The sequence below is a fragment of the Nanorana parkeri genome, unplaced genomic scaffold (genome assembly GCF_000935625.1).
Source record: "Nanorana parkeri isolate BGI_ZX_2015 unplaced genomic scaffold, ASM93562v1 scaffold231, whole genome shotgun sequence".
In the NCBI taxonomy this organism is placed as follows: domain Eukaryota; kingdom Metazoa; phylum Chordata; class Amphibia; order Anura; family Dicroglossidae; genus Nanorana; species Nanorana parkeri.
This window is the reverse complement of record NW_017306499.1, coordinates 368,236-384,818: the sequence shown is the minus strand read 5'-3', so window position 1 is coordinate 384,818 and position 16,583 is coordinate 368,236. Positions and strand designations below refer to the sequence as shown.

The following is a 16,583-nucleotide window of genomic DNA, read 5'->3' as shown; positions in this document are numbered from 1 at the left end:
GGAGGAAAGAGGAACAGAAAAATTTGGTTCCAAAACCGGGACAGTCCTTTCACATGAGGGACAGTTGTGAGCTACGTGTAAACCCTAATGACGTTTAGTTTGCTAAAGCACTGGGCACAATAAACAATTCTGCCTCGCCACCCTGGTGAGACCCTGTGCATCTCCTCCTGCTGCCCTGGTGAGACCTGCACATCTGCCCGATCCACTCTGGTGAGACCCTGCACATCTGCCCCTGCTGCCCAGTTTAGACCCTCCGCATCTGCCCCTAACGCCCTGGTGAACGCTCTGCATTTGCCCCTTCCTCCCTGGTGATACCCTGTACATCTGCCCCTGCTACCCTGTGAGAGCCTGCACATCTGCCCCTGCCACCCTGGTGAGAGCCTAAGCATCTGTCCCTGCCACCCTTGTGAGAGCCTCCGCATCTGCCCTTGCTACCCTGGTGACACTCTGCATATCTGTTCCTGCCACCCTTGTAAGACCCTCCGCATCTGCTCCTGCTGCCATGGTGAGAGCCTCTGCATCTGCCCCTGCTGACCAGATGATACCCTCCACATCTGACCTCGCTTCCCTGGTGAGACCCTCCACATCTGCCCCTGGTGAGACCCTTCTGCACTTGCTCCTGTGCAGAGACCTCCGGGGGAGGGTCAGTGAGATACGGTCCTGGCCCCCCCATAAGAGGAGCATGGATGCATGGGCCGACGGGCTTCTGTGCAGGCTTGGGAGCGTTAAGGGGCTTGAGAAAAAATCTTGCACCAAGGCCCTTTGTTCCTTAGATCCACCACTGGTCATTAGGCCCGGCAAAAGGACTGAGTAGTGTAAGTTTCCCTGTGCTGACTCTTTGTGACATCCCTGTGACAGCAGGGATCAGCTGTGCTGTCTGTCACTGTATGTCTGTTCTGATCGGAGGTCTGAATGGGGCACAACTTAACTAAAGGGACAAATACCACCACTGTCCCTGAGTTGTGAAGCACCCACCTTAAGTGGCCCCCATGGCTTGTGCCCTGCCTGCCATACCCTAAATACGCCACTGCAATGGGGACGTTAGTTCTGATTACCCTGCTGACCATCAAGGATTTCCCTCTCTTTGACGGGATTGTTTCTCATTTCCTGCTGTGGCTATTAAACAGGAAGTGAAGGAAAATCTCTCCTACATGACACAGATGGCAAAAAAAGAGCTGACAGGGGTTATGACCCTCCCTTACTCTATCCACATCTAAGAAAAAGGTTTTGACATTTAGAGGTTCTGGCACTTCGTCTATGTGTACTCTTCCACCATTTATATCCTCTGCACTAAACCTGTTCCAGGTGATTTTTAAGGCCTGCGTTGCTCAGCAGACTTCATACAATGAAAAGCTGAAATCTTTTGCATCAAATGGTCCCAGTTCACACCAACATGCTTCATTGGTATGGGCTGGGTGATAATGGATCATGCTGCAAGGGCCCATTTCCACTTCATGTGCGTTGCTGTGATGTAAGCGCAACTAAAAGAAGGGCATACATTTTTCTGCCTGATGCAGCACACCACCATGCAAGATAGTGTGGTGCGCTGCAATGCATGTTTGTCACTGAATGCTTTAGTGAGTTGGGGTGACTGCCATTGAAGATAAACATGCGTTTAACTTGCACCGCATTGCAAAAGTATGTTCAGCTGTAAAGGAAGCTGCAAAATGTGTTGAAGCGCAATGCACCTCACATTAAAGAAAGAATCCAACCTGACTCTTTTAATGCATGTCCTTGTCTGTTCCCTGAAGTCTCTATGAGCAGCTCTGTGTTGTTGTGTCTGCTCTGTCACATTGTATCAGCTGTCATTCCTGGCCTAAGCTCCTCCCACCTCCCCTAGACATTAGTATCCTCTCGTCATCGCGACAACTTCCTAGTATCCCGCCCCTTAGTTACAGTACGTGATAGATGTCCGCAAGAGCCAAAGGGATCGCAGATCTTCTGAAGGACAGCGCCGTCCATCCAATCAGCGCCCGGTGGGGCGGGACATCCGCTGTGTGTGCTCCTGGATACAGATCAGCTGCTGTGACTGTCGCCCCGGTTCAGGTGTCGTCTGCTTCGGTTTTTTCCCCCACCATGCTCGGTATAGACAAACTGCCCATCGAGGAGACGCTGGAGGACAGTCCCCAGGTCAGAGGCGTGTCTGGGTGGAGTTACCATGTCAATGGCTGTGGCAGGGCGGTTGCGTGTACCTGAGTCTGATGTTACTGTGATAGGCATGACTCAATAATGTATGGGGATGTGAAGTAATGTGCTGAGTGTGAGGCTTCCTCCTGGTGCTGTGATGTCTCAACCATACTTGCAGGCCACGCTGACACTGCTGCAGGATTCTAGCTGCTCTTGGAGTGTTAATATGGCTTCGTATAGGATGAATTGTGTGCAGGTTCCTGCTGCTTCACAGAATTAGCCAATCACAGTGGAGATATGGAAGCAGACGGTGGCCTATTCCGACACACCTGGGCCCAGGTGCAGGATTTTAACCAGTTGACATCCGCGGTGTTAAACCCCCTTCCCATCCAGGCCATTTTTCAGTATTCAGCGCTGCGCTACTTTGACTGACATTTATTCCGTCATGCAGCGCTGTACTGAAATGAATTTTATACCCTTTTTTGGGGACAGATAGAGCTTTCTTTTGGTGGTATTTAATCACCACTGGGGTTTTATTTTTTTACTATGTTAAGGAAAAATGACCGAAATAAAAAAAAAAACAGTTTCCCCTATATTAAATGATAAAACATTTATTATTACCCAATTTTTTGGTAAAATATAAAAGATGCGGTCACGTCGGGTAAAAAGACACTAAACATGTCAAGCCTTAAAACTGCGTGCGCGCGCGAAACCTCAAAAACCGCGCCGCGAACGAGCACATATAGGCGATCGGCGGGCTATGGACCCGCTGATCGCCTATATGTGAAACACCCGGTAACGGGTGTGTGCAACGGTCGGGTCTTTTCTGCCCGTGCGTGCCGAAAAAAATTGCCGTCTGGAGACGGCAACCCGCCAATGCTGCAGTGCCGTCTGTCCGTTTTTTTACTACGGGCGGACGGCAAGAGGTTAAAGAACTCGGGGGCAGAACCTCCCCTGCAAGGTTTGTTTGTTTTGGCCTAGGGAAAACCTCAGTCTTGTCCCTGTGGCCTCTCCCCCCTTCTCTCCAGCAATGGTATGTCCCTTGTCATCCTCACACCGTATACACTGTATTGGATGTGATGACTTGAGGATTCCTAGACCACTGCAGCAGATGGAGAGAGACGCCTCTGGGACCGGTCTAAGAGACAGCCGGCTCAGAGGCTTAGGTGAATATAACTTGGGTTTTTGACAACGCTGCTCCTCCTTAGATACAGTGGAGGACTGAGCATAGTCATCCTATAGTCCTGTATTGCATGTGAGGACGCAGAGGGCACAACCAGGAGCGTCGGTGAAAAGGAGAGTGCTGGCTGCCAGGGGAGTAGGGCAGCAACTAACCATTATTTTCATAATCAATTAGTTGGCCGATTAATTTTTTTCGATTAATCGCATAAGAAAATGAAATAAATACCATCCTTATTTTAAAATACACGAATGCCGTGTTACAAACATAAAGTTCACTTCAGAATAAAACTGCATGCACAATTTTTTGCAATCGGTCAGCACTGGAACGAACGACATTGCGGTACCGCGTGTTTTAGTACTGGCGATCACACTACGGACGGGAGGTGCTTTTGGTGGGGCACTGAAAAGAATGACACCACAACGCACCTCACGCAGCAGAATTTGTCAGGCCGAAAATGACTTCTTCCCCACCTTTATATAATTATTATTTTTTTTAATAATGGGGGAGAGGGGGGCTTTTTTTAACTTTTCTACTATTTTAAAATTATTTTTTAATTTATTTTAATTTTTTTACTTTACTCTTAGGGGCTTTTGGGAAATATCCCTTTTTGAAAAGAAAAAAAAAGAGATTGAGGACACAGTCCTCAATGTCTTTTTCTGCAGCCCCAGCACTCCATGAACAGGAAGCACTGCGTACAAGTACAAGTGTTGTGATTCAGGCACCCCTGGTAGATGGACATAGACCCCCGAACTGGAATAAATGATTGAAAAAACCTTTTTGAAGTTAAAGAAGAACTCGGGGCACACTTACCCCCGCACTTTAAGGGTTAAGCGCTCCTTTTCGTCTAGGTGCAAAAATAACAAAGTTACACTCACTCGATCACTGTAGCCAGCTGGCTTTTTCTTTTTTTTAGCCGGTCCTTTGCTTATAGGTGTATGGCCAGCTTAAGAGCAAGCCGGCTCCAAGTTCAGGTGAGTATAACTTTTTTGTTTTGTTTGTGGCACTTAGACAAAAATGAAAAGGGTTTTTTTTGCCCGGAGTTCTTTTAATTTTTACCACCATAGTGAATCTGAGGTTCTTGTTTCCCCCGTGCTTCTTTATTATTCTAGGACTTGCAATCAATATACAACGTCACACGTAGGATGTCTGGTGCATAAAATGGCCCAGCGGCAAACAAACGCCTTTCTGTTTTCTTGAATCTCATTGTCTTTTTCCAGACTCGGTCTCTTCTGGGAGTTTTTGAGGAAGATGCAGCCGCGATCTCTAGTTACTGCAGTCAGCTGTATAATGCCATGCGCAGGATTTATGATGCTCAGGTACGGAATTTAAACTGCCCTATCGGGTTATTAGTTATATATGATCAAAAGTGGAACTTGTGAAATCGCTTGATATAGTTATAGGCCAATGAACCACAAACTGATATTCACCTTTCCCAGGTTACCGTATTTTGCGCTCCATAAGGCACACCGGACCATAGGAGGCAGGGAGGTTCTGTGACAGCAGCTGTAGTTAGTGACAGCTGAGACAGGTGGCGCTGTGATTAAAGCAGACGAAGAATGGACGTTCTTCGTCTGCTCTAGGGGCTCTATGGTGAGCTCCGATGCCGTGGTCACGGGTCCCCCAGAGGAGAGGGGGACCCCAAAAACCACAGCGAGGGGGCCCCGTACACGATCGCCGCTCGGCTTGATACAAGTGATCTGATTAGATCACATGTAGTAAATGAGCAGTGGCTCCCACTGTACATTTAGCTCTGCTTGTCCGGAGCAGGGCTAAATGTACAAAAAAACTACTCACCCGGTGCCCGAAACTGCATGTCTCGGGCGATAGGGATTCGCTCAATAAGACGCACACACATTTTCCCCCGCCTTTTGGGGGGGGGGGGGGGGGAGTCTGTGTGCGTTTTTTAGTGCATCTTGTGGACTTGTGGATCGAAAAATACGGTAATTCTGGAAAATGGAGAGACCCCCTACAGACCCTATCCAGTCTGGCCCCCTATCCCCCTGGAGTCTCTTCAGGGAATGTTTAGTCACCTAATGTAAGGTTTTTATTTTCTAGGCTTAGTTCTGAGCTTCTCTCACAAGTTCTACTTCTGATACCCTTTCAATTGTTTTGTTGGAAGAACAGTTTTATGACATGTTTGTTACATTTGAGAAGTGGTTGAACAGATTTCATTTAGTGGTCAGCGGTATAACAGCGATGCACTTGTCAAGTTTTTCATTGTACTGCCCTCATTTGACTTAGATCACATGTGTCTTCAGAAAACCAATACACCTTTGTTTTCAGCGGCCGCAAGCAAATAGTCAGCACAGGAAAGGGAAGTGATGGTGAGATATTAGTTGCTGTATGACTGACTTGTGGTTTATTTGATGACCGGGCTCTTCACGATTTGTTCTCACTTCCCTGTTACACAAGAAAATGCAGCTGTAAATGTCATTGTAAGAGGTTCTTAGGTCTGCCCTCTGTCCTCACAATCTAGAACCTATCAAAATGTTGATGCTAAACTCAGGAGGTAAACCTTAAAAATGCATTCGAGTACCTTAACTATTAGCCTCTCCAAGCTCACACTAGTGATGGACTGCAATCTCATGTTTAGTTTACTCATTTGTATTGAGATTGTATTCCATCACAGGAGTGAGCTTGGAGCGGTGGCTATTTTACAACACACACACACGGACCATGAGGAACAAAAGTAGCCACCCTCCAGAAGGAAGGACAGTGTCCGCACTAGGGATGCACCGATACCGTTTTTTGGGGTATCGATTACCAGTACCAAATTTTTTTTTTCCGGTCCTCACCAGTACTGGTGCCGTGTGCCCCAATCACCAGCAGATCCAGGTGGAATATAATTCATTCATAAGAGTAGAGTGAATCGGGAAAATACCACATTATGGCCACTAGTTGGAGCTGAAGATCATACGTAATAAGTATTCATTTCCTGTCATCTTCGGGTCCATCTAGTGGCCATAATGTTGTATTTCCTAATTCACTCTATGCTTATACATTACATTCGACCTGGAAAGAAAATATACTAATACCATTAATTTTTGCCCCATTCGCACAGAATAAATGTAAATGCAGTTTTGCGAGTTGAATGGCTCTGCAATTTTTTTATAAATACACCCCCTAAGCAGATGAATAAGGTTAAGGAGGGCAATGTTTTCAATATGAAGCTAAAATCAAGAACATGGAATCATGACCTAGAACTAGCAGGAGGAAATTTCAACACTAAGCTTAAAGTATTACTGTACAGGAATTCTGAGTAGTTAATGCTTGGGGCAGACTTCCCTGCTTGTGCTTACAATCAAGAGCAAGTGATTTCCAGCAGAACTAGTGAGTCAGTCAACAGTAAGTGTTTCTAAGTTATAAAGTAATTATAACAGACTAGAATCTTGATTCATGCAAGGCTTGGGTCTCTTTGATGTAATAAACATGTAGGACAGCCATTCAGACCTGGCTGCGTGTCTTTTTTTCAGGTCATTTACTCATTAGGTAGTGACTAAAATCAGGAGGACAGCTCGAATGTCTGCAATTATAAATCAGCAGGTTTAAATCAATCAACAGACGCTAATCTTTTTGTAATAATACATTTTATTTTGACAGAAGTTTATTTCTAATTTTTAATATACTGAAATAGGTTTTGCACACTTTTCCATCATTTGACTTTTTTATGTTACCAGAATGAATTAAGTGCAGCCACACATCTGACGTCCAAGTTGTTGAAAGAATATGAAAATCAGGTATGTGGGAGAACTAACACAGCATATGGGCTTCCTCTAGGTCAGGGGTGCCCACAATTTTTTGTGTTAAGATCTACTTTTCAAATGACGAGATACATGAGATCTACCATCAGAAGAAAAACCTCTCCTTGCTCTGTCTCCTTGCTCTGTCTCCTTGCTCTGTCTCCTTGCTCTGTTTCCTTGCTCTGTCTCTCTCGGCTCTGTCTCTCTCGGCTCTGTCTCCTGGCTGTCTCTCTCCTGGCTGTCTCTCTCCTGGCTGTCTCTCTCCTGGCTGTCTCTCTCCTTCTCTCTTGGCTGTCTCTCTTGGCTGTCTCTCTTGGCTGTCTCTCTTGGCTGTCTCTCTTGGCTGTCTCTCTTGGCTGTCTCTCATGGCTGTCTCTCATGGCTGTCTCTCCTTGCTCTGTCTCCTGGCTATCTCTCCTGGCTATCTCTCCTGGCTGTCTCTCCTTGCTCATCCTCCTGGCTTTCTCTCCTGGCTGTATTTCCTCGCTTTCTCTCTCCTGGCTGTCATTCCTCGTTTTCTCTCTTGGCTGTCTGTCCTTGCTCTCTCCCCTGGCTGTCTCTCCTTGCTATCTCTCCTGGCTGTCTCTCCTTGCTATCTCTCCTGGCTGTCTCTTCCCGCTCTCTCTCCTGGCTCACCTTGCTGTATTTTGCAACAGGCTGTGTAAACTAATATCCTTTGATGTAATACATAGCTCTTCAACCACCAGTATTCACCAGAAAGGTGTCAGGGAGCTTGGCCAAGCAGACTCAGGCTAATAGGTAATTATGTGTGCACAGCTAAATAAATATACCAAAATGGAATAAAGGGGCCACCATTCATACCCTTCATGATCTACCAGCATCAGCTTTGAGAGCTACTGGTAGATCACGATCTACCTAATGGGCACCCCTGCTCTAGTTGATCTAAGTGCAGTGTGGTCAGGGGACTGTCAATGCTCAACTCCAGGCAAATAACTAAATACACAATTGAAATACACCGCCTGGCCTAAAAAAAACGAATCACCACATGGATTTAGCTAAGCAAACAGGTCAGAACCTTCGATTGGCTAAATGTTATGATCTGGGGTTGCTTCAGTGGGTCAGGTCTAATTTCAGCACCGTTATGTTCCCAAAAAATGAGCCTACCTGAATATACTGAATGGCCAGATTTTTCCATCAATGGATTTTATTCTTCCCTGATGGCACATTGGACATATTCCAAGATGGCAATACCAGGATTCATCGGGCTCAAATTGTAAAGGAGTGGTGCAGGGAGCATGAGACATCATTGTCACACATGAATTGGCCACCATAGAGTCGAGAATTTTAGGAATGTGCTGGAGAAGACTTTACACAGTGGCCTGATCCTCCCATAATCACTACAAGATCTTGGGGAAAACTTATTGCCACTCTGGAAGGAAATAATTGTTGCGGCACTGCATGAAAATGTTGCCACAGTGCATGAATGCCGTAATCAAAGCTAAAGGCGGTCCAACTAAATATTAAAGTATGTGACTTTTTTTATTTGGGCCTGGCAGTGTATATACATTATATGAACCTTTTTATGCCATAGGTTTAGTTGCTCTTTTTTTATCCAATCCAGACATTCCTTGCACAGCCCAGCACAGCCTGTTGCAGCCGTGAGCTTGTTATACACTTTGATTGCCATGATGTAGAGGACATGCCCTTGGCAATCAAAGGGTTAAAGCAAATGACATTTAATTTGCTAAATCACTGTGGATCATGAACAATTGTCTTTTTTTTTTTTGTCCCAAAAATAGTTTTTGGTTTTTTATTTTCCCCCCCCCCCCCATCATTCGTTACATCTCAGTGCTGCTGCAGCTTCTTCCTGTCTACATGCACACACTCTAGCGATGGTGGCATGACCTCTCTCAGGGCAGGTTTTTGCTGCTTTTGTGAAACGTGCCTACATACTATGAGGGGAATTTATCAGTACTGGAGCAGACAGAATCTGGAGTAGTTGCCCATGGCAACGAGTCAGCATCCACCTTTCATTATCAAACCTTAAGTGAACAAACTGAAGAGAGAAGCTAATTGGTTTCCGTAGGCAACTGCTCCAGATTCTTCTGCTCCAGTTTGGATAAGTTCCCTCCTATGTGTTCTACTATTGGTATTGGTACATTTAAAAATGTACCCGTGAAAACCATTCATTCCCTCTGAGTGAACATGAATCCAATGTGTGTGTTGTGAGTTTCCCACTCTGGTTTCTCATTGTAGATAATAAAATGTTAATATGTAGAAAGAAGTCTTAGACTCTAACCTACGTTTCAGTTCTGTTCTGTTGATTACTACTTAATTGCATGGTTTAAAATGATAAATCTCACGTTATTGGTGCAAAGTACAATTTGCTGAACATGCTGATTGACAGTAAATCCAGGAGTGAATATACAGAGGATCATTGTGTCAGTATTTTATACTAGAGGTTAAAGTACAACATACTTAAAGTACAGAAATGTAGAATTTAGTTGCAGCTGCACAATATCAAACACTAGGGGTGCACCGAAATTTTGGCCACCGAAACATTTCTGCTGAAAATGCAGCTGTAAATTTAGTGCATCCTGACTGCTTCTCTCCTTCCCACTGGGCGGCGGTCTGTGTCCCCTCTGATGCCTGCTGCTCTCCCGCATGCTTGCTGACAGAGGCAGTGGGGATCCGAGGGGACACAGACCAGTGGGAAGGAGAGAAGGTTTAAGGAGGCTGAGCAGGGAGGAGACAGCTCAGGATCCCAAGCGGGGTGGTGCGGTGCATAGACAGCTGCCACTGGAGGCTAAGGCACCCCTGCTTGGCTCCTGTGACAAGCGGAGAGTCAGGCTAGAGAGCAAGGATCAGTGAGATGTCAGGTGGCTGAGCTCTCCCGTCTGGCTCAGTCTCCTGTGACAGATAGATAAGTCAGGATGGAGAGCAGCTTACAAGCACTCAGCGATCAGCTGATTGCTAAGTGTTTGTAAATAACTTAGGACACAGTAAGCTTATTTTGTCCCTAGTTATGAATGAATAGGAAGTGCTCTACATCACTTCCTGTTCATTCATGATTGTGGACATAGTAACTCATACTATCCCCACAGTTTATGAATAGACAGGAGCACTCAGTAGAGAGGCTTCCTGTTTGTTCATGACGGGCTGCATAAAAAGATTTAGGACTCCTTTTCCGTCCTCTTCCGTCAATCTCCTTTTTTTTTTCTTTTTTTTTTTAAAAGGGCAATATTAGGGGGTCTGTTTAGACCCCTAATATTTCCCCAGAGCCCCTGATAGTAAAGTAAAAAAAATATATAATAATAATTTAAAAATAATGTAAGAAATGTTTAAAAGGTTGGGGACTTCATTTTCAGTTTTGGCCTGAAAATTCAATTTTGGTGCATCTGTATCAAACACAGCCTCGTAATGTAAATTTACTGTTTATAGAAGTGGAACTCCAGGCATGTATAAAAGATACAAATAATGCAACTCTGCAATCATGAATAAAGCATTGCATTTCTGTGTTTTTTAATGCAAGCAGTGTAAGTGCCTGAATTTGACTGGCAGTTCCTGTACAGCAAAGATCAGACTGGAAGAGGGAGGGACAGGACTGGGAGACCATTAAATGTGCTGCATGCAAATGTGTTGACAAGAAACTGATATGAAATGCTGACAGGAGGGTAGAAAGAGTAAAAGGATGTATTTAATATGTGTATTTAAATGTTTGCCTTGCTTTCACTGGGTGGGCTGATAGGGATGTTAAACAAGTCCTTTAACAGGCTCACCAACAGAGGTATTAGTCTGTATTTTGGCCAAAATATGTAAGGCCACCACCCGTGCCAAGGGTCCTCTTTTCTGATGAGTCCTACACTAATGTTTTGCAGAGTATAATCTTTTTTTTTTTTTACTTCCTATCATGTAGGCACAACAGGAAGTGAGAAGTAATGTCTTGAAATGAAGGGCAGTCCCAGTTTATACAGTTGTCCCAACAGGGATAAACTTAATCCTCCTGTCCCATCGCACACCTGACCGGACAAAAACCCAAATCCAACTGGGTGGGTGCGGTGGTGACAACGGATGCCTCCGTGAAATGTAGATAGATGAAAGTAGTCACTCGCACTCCATGATATTAAAGTCAATGCTGTTTATTAACTGAGATAACACACATCTCCTTAGTTAAGGAGATGTGTGTTATCTCAGTCAATAAACAGCATTGACTTTAATATCATGGAGTGCGAGTGACTACTTTCATCTACCAACAGGGATAAAGACGGCAATATACACTTTTTACTGATGATGGGACACAGCAATAACAATTTTGTGTAAACTTTTTTTTCTTCTGGTTGCAGAGGTTTCCTCTTGGTGGTGATGATGAAGTGATGACATCAACATTACAGCAGTTTTCAAAAGTGATTGATGAAGTAAGTCATTTGCCCCTTACACTGCATATAATGTTGTTTATTGCAGGCCAACCTAGGGCAAAATATGACTCTAATCCCTACCTACAATCCCTGAGGGTTTTTATATTTCCGTATGTTCTGCTGGAAGTTATACTGCCCTAGTCCCCCCTCAAGGTCCTTTGCCGGCACTGTTACAGTGCTGCCAATGGTCCCTTGCCAGCCGGTCCCCTACTGTCCTCTTGCAATCACATTACTAGAACTCTTGCTTGTTTGTAGGTGACCAAATACTTATTTTCCACCATAATTTGCAAATTGATTCGTTCTAAATCAATGTGATTTGTCTGGATTTGTTTTCTCATTTTGTCTCTCATAGTTGAGGTCTACCTATGATGCCAATTACAGGCCTCTCTCATCTTTTTAAGTGGGAGAACTTGCACAATTGGTGGCTGACTAAATACTTTTTTGCCCCACTGTATATATATATATTCAGCGATCAGCTAAAGAGGGTGGGAGGGGGTTTAGTTATTCTGGAGATGGGCTCTAAACTATGGGGCAACTGGCTCGATTCACCAGGCTTTTCCCCCATGTCCTTCAAGCTGATCGCTTACTTTCCTGATATAAGGGACAGTTGCATTTTACACAAGTTTTTAGTCTCTTTTATGTAACTGTAAAACATACTTCTGATTTCCTGTGATCAGGAGTTGGCCCCCATACTCTCGTGTCATTTGATAACAGAACACTGGGGGGAATTTATTGAAACTGGAGCAAACCCAATCTGGAGCAGCTGTGCATGGGAACCAATCAGCTTCTCTCTTCAGTTTGTTCAGTTAAGATTTGAAAATGAAAGAGAGAAGCTGATTGGTTGCCCTGCACAGCTGCTCCAGATTTTGTCTGCTCCAGTTTTGATAAATTGCCTTCTGTGTGTCTAGTGTGGCTTCTTTGCCCTGCGCCCCTTTGCATGAGTGATATCACAGCTGGGATTGTTATATACCTGCTGTTTGTATGCGATTTCTCAAATCAAGGCTTCTATTTTCTGCTGTCAAGTATACCGGAGTACCTGCTATTTATATGTATTGGGGTATAGGGAAGGGAGGTGGAAGGGTTTTGGGAAGAGGGAAATTTTTTTTTTTACTTCTATACCCATAATGACAACATTTGTTTAATGAGAACTACTTTATTTGTAAAAAACGCCTACATAGTCTCATATGGCTTAAAGCTCCTCGTTAAACATTTTAAAGTGTTGTGGTGCAGATTTGATGAACTTTTCTGTTCTTTTTATATCTTTTTCCCACAGCTGAGTTCCTGTCATGCAGTGTTGTCCACACAGCTGGCCGACGCCATGATGTTCCCCGTTAACCAGTTTAAAGAGAGGGATTTAAAAGGTACATTATTGTTTGTCTTATTGTGAAGTTCTAGGACTGATTTAATTTCACTGAAGTAAATGTAAGGCCATGTGTTTTGTTCTGGATAGAGTAGTGAATGGTTATAATTTTATTTGTTTTGTTCCTGACAATGGTTATCAGGACAAATAGAGAGGGTGAATCCCTTCAGCAGGGACACGAACGGCAATACATATCTGACAAGGATTCTAACCCTTCTGTACTCTGTTCAAAAGTCAAACTAACAAAAATTTGACTTTGGGTTAAGTGAATGGGGAAGGCAAAAACAGCTTCCCTCAGATTAAAGAAAGAATAGCACTGCTTAGACTTGCAAGGTTGTCTGGAACTGTAGGGAGGATGAGAGAGCCATTAGATGACATCTCCAGCATTGGCTTATCTGCAAGAGAAACACAGCAGTTGTATAAGACTTCCTACCTAGTCAGATCAGTGCTATCACCCCAACAATATGATTGGTCAGGGCTGTCTGATGGTAGCCACTCCATCCTGGACACTCATTTCATGTTATGGGTACCCTTAGTACTGCAGAATTAACCCTTTCGCTGCCAAGGACATTTTTAGATTTAGTCAGAAAATTATTTTTTTTGTGCACGGATACTGATTTTGGTGTGTTTTAACAATTGAATTGTGTATTTTTATCGGTTTAATATTAATTTGAGAAACATTTGCGCAATTATCGCAGGGCCTACAAATTTAGTATCACCATCTTTTTATTCTACCGGGCCTGCGCTTTCAGAAAATATATGGTTTGGGGGGTCTTTTACAAACGCTAGCAACGCAGCAGTTGAAAAGCAAACCAATAGGAAAAAATTGCAGAAAATTCAAAAATGGCTTGGCCAGCTGATTTGAAAAATGTTCCGGAGGGCTTGGCAGCGAAAGGGTTAAAGTGTATGTAACCCCAAGAATGAATGTCTCTTCTTTGCTCTCTTTTTGGTCTGATAAGTGTAGCTTTTAAAGTGTATGATTTTATCTGTTCAATAAATGCAAAAAATACCAGCTGATCTGTTCAGAAATCTTGTGATGTGGTAATTTCTTGTGCTCGCTGTCTGTGCGCAAGGAGGGTTATGGAGATGGGGAGAGGAGGAGAAGTCTCTGTTCTTTGTAATCCATTAGACATGAAGTAGGCAGGGCTGACACCAAATGCTTAGGAATTTAGATGTGTTTTCATGTCAAAAGGGAAGGTAGGAACACTCTATGGGGTCTTTTTATATATTAAAAAAAAATGTGCATAGGTATGCGCCCAGTGAAACTGCAGGTACATTAGTTATGTGTGAATTATCCAGATTTTGTGAAAATAAGGCAAATGTGAATGTTTGCTGGCTGAATATTTCTGGTTATTATTTAAGTGTAGCACCAATTTTTGTGCAGCCCTGTCTTATTCTATTAAACAACCATGTTTCCCCCATCATTTTCTCATTGCAGAGATCTTGACTTTAAAAGAGATATTTCAAATTGCCAGCAATGGTATGTATACCTTTTTTTGTAGCAAAGCTGCCTAATTGAATGACTTCCTTTAAAGAGACCCTGTCACTAATGTAAAACAAACTTCAGGTAAAAACACAGAAAGATCAATTATTTTTAATACTTGCAGTGTTTTTTTCTTTTTGTAATTTTTGATTGACTTGCAATGTGCCTTTCAACTTACTAGAAAATTTGACAGCGCCAGGCATATTATAGCCTTCTCCTCTTCTAGGAGTGTATAATTACTGTCTGTGCTGGCCCAGCTTTTTTGCCCCTCCTGTCACCTCGCTACATCATGTAACTTCTAAAAGGGAAGCAAAGGGGAATATTATTAAGTATCTCTTGAGTGACAGCTGATAGTTGACAGTCTGTTGGGGCTGCTAACATCATATCCACGATGGTGGCACCCAGCAGAAGTCTCAGGGCTTTTAGAGGTTTACACAAGGGATCTCTTGCAGGTAAATAACATATCTAAAATACATTAAATGCTCATATTATCTTATGGGAAGATTTGTGTTGAAATTAATGGTCCTGTGACAGGGTCACTTTAAAATTATGTGTTTAACTAGGGATGCACCGATACCAAGTACCGTACTCGGTACAAGTACAGATACTTTTCAGGCTCCAAGACTAGACTAGAGAAAATTTCAAAAGTTAGGCAGCTGTCATTTGTAAGGAGCACACGGAGCTCCTGGGATTTGTACATCCCTGTTTTAATGTATGATTTTGTTTTTATAAATAAAGGGATGCACCAATACCAGTTTTGCAGGTACAAGAACTGATACATTTTTGTTTAGTGTCATGTGACAGTTTTCCTAAAACAATATCGACTAATGATTTCAGGAGAGTGGTGGAGCGCCAGAGCCAGGTCCCAGCTGCAACCCTGGTAGTTCTCATGAAAATGCCAAGTATCTGCACTGGTACTCGGAAAAATATCGGTGCATCCCCAGTTTGAACCCTTCCCTGCTCTTTCCAAACTTTAAAAAAAAGTTTTTGCTGGAGTTCCACTTAAATTCAACATTTTGGGTAACCTGAGTTAAATGGAGAGTTCTCTAGCTCACTGATGTGATGCGATTTTTATTCTTGCTTAGATCATGATGTAGCAATCAACAGGTACAGTCGATTGTCCAAGAGACGAGAAAATGAGAAGGTTAGAAGATTTTCTTTTTTCTTTTGTTACCTTGGTTGCATTAAAGGAACAAACCCTGAATTGAATCTCCTTTCCAGCGTATGATTTCTTTTTTTTTGTTCATTTATTGCTTCATTTTAGATGCTTCTTTAAACTTTTTTGGCCATAGTTCTCTTCTGGGTCACAGGAGGGCATTTACTAATGTCCTCCTATGACCCAAAACTCAGCATATGGCGAGCTATTGCTCGCTATATGCTGACAGCACAGAACCGCACTGCAGCCGGGAAGGATCCAGACAATATTGTCAGGATCCACCCCTTTACCTGATTGACAGCTGGCTCTGCCTCTCTCCCAGCAGTTTGTGATCGCTCAGTTCTCAGACGACGAGTGACGGCTGCAGTGTTACATGTCAGCTCTAACTATGGGGATGAGTGTATTTTATTAGTCTCAATTCATAAAATTTGTGTTCAGATACCCAAACCCTTCATTTTCCTTTCGATCTTCATTTTAGTTTGGTGACTGTTTTGGCCTTTCTGTAATTCATCCTTTTATTTCTTTCCAGTAGCTCCTGTCATTAGCCTGCCCTCTATGGAGCCACTGCAGCATGTGTGCTCCCCTCTCCTTGAAACTACACGGATGCTTGCAGCTGCTCTGTGCCACCACGTGCACAGGTGCCACAGACCGGCTGGAGACATAATTAACTTAGGATCCATCCACCTTTTTTTGTGGACCAGTAGAGACTCTCTCACGCATACGCATTGCGTGCAATGCATGTAGTCCCATCATTGGGTATGGGGCAGGAGTTTGTGTGCACCCTCCCTTCCGAAATGGAAGTAGGATAGAAACACTGCACAGAAGTCAGAGGGGTTTAAATATGACATTTACAGAACCATTATTTACGAAACATTTGAATTATTTACAATATTAAAAGATATTTGAATAGACTGCTTGAAAGGATAACTGTGCTTTTAGAGAAAGTACCTCCCCTAACCCCAAATTATACCCCCTTGCCACCCCAAATACATCTTCAGAGTCTCTGGCCTCTCCTTTCTCAGTTTATCCTCATAGCCCTCTTTGAGACAGTTTCTTGAGTGTCTCTTGTATTCAGAGAGAACCCCTTAGAAGTCCATGGGGTTTGCTTATGCAGGCACAGCCAAGGCAGAGAACATTTTGGCCACAAATTCTCAAGAT

General features: G+C 43.5%; 1 protein-coding gene across 1 annotated transcript in view; it reads left to right on the top strand.

Annotated features, from left to right (window-relative positions):
* Positions 1-1,986: 1,986 nt before the first annotated feature.
* APPL1 (adaptor protein, phosphotyrosine interacting with PH domain and leucine zipper 1) overlaps positions 1,987-16,583 on the top strand; it is a 31,287-nt gene continuing 16,690 nt past the window's right edge. Inside the window, exons 1-7 of the mRNA XM_018556275.1 lie at positions 1,987-2,130; positions 4,528-4,626; positions 6,988-7,047; positions 11,355-11,426; positions 12,700-12,787; positions 14,225-14,266; positions 15,355-15,413. Of these exons, the coding sequence (XP_018411777.1) occupies positions 2,077-2,130; positions 4,528-4,626; positions 6,988-7,047; positions 11,355-11,426; positions 12,700-12,787; positions 14,225-14,266; positions 15,355-15,413 (474 nt within the window). The 5' untranslated portion in view covers positions 1,987-2,076. The remainder of the gene's footprint in view (positions 2,131-4,527; positions 4,627-6,987; positions 7,048-11,354; positions 11,427-12,699; positions 12,788-14,224; positions 14,267-15,354; positions 15,414-16,583) is intronic.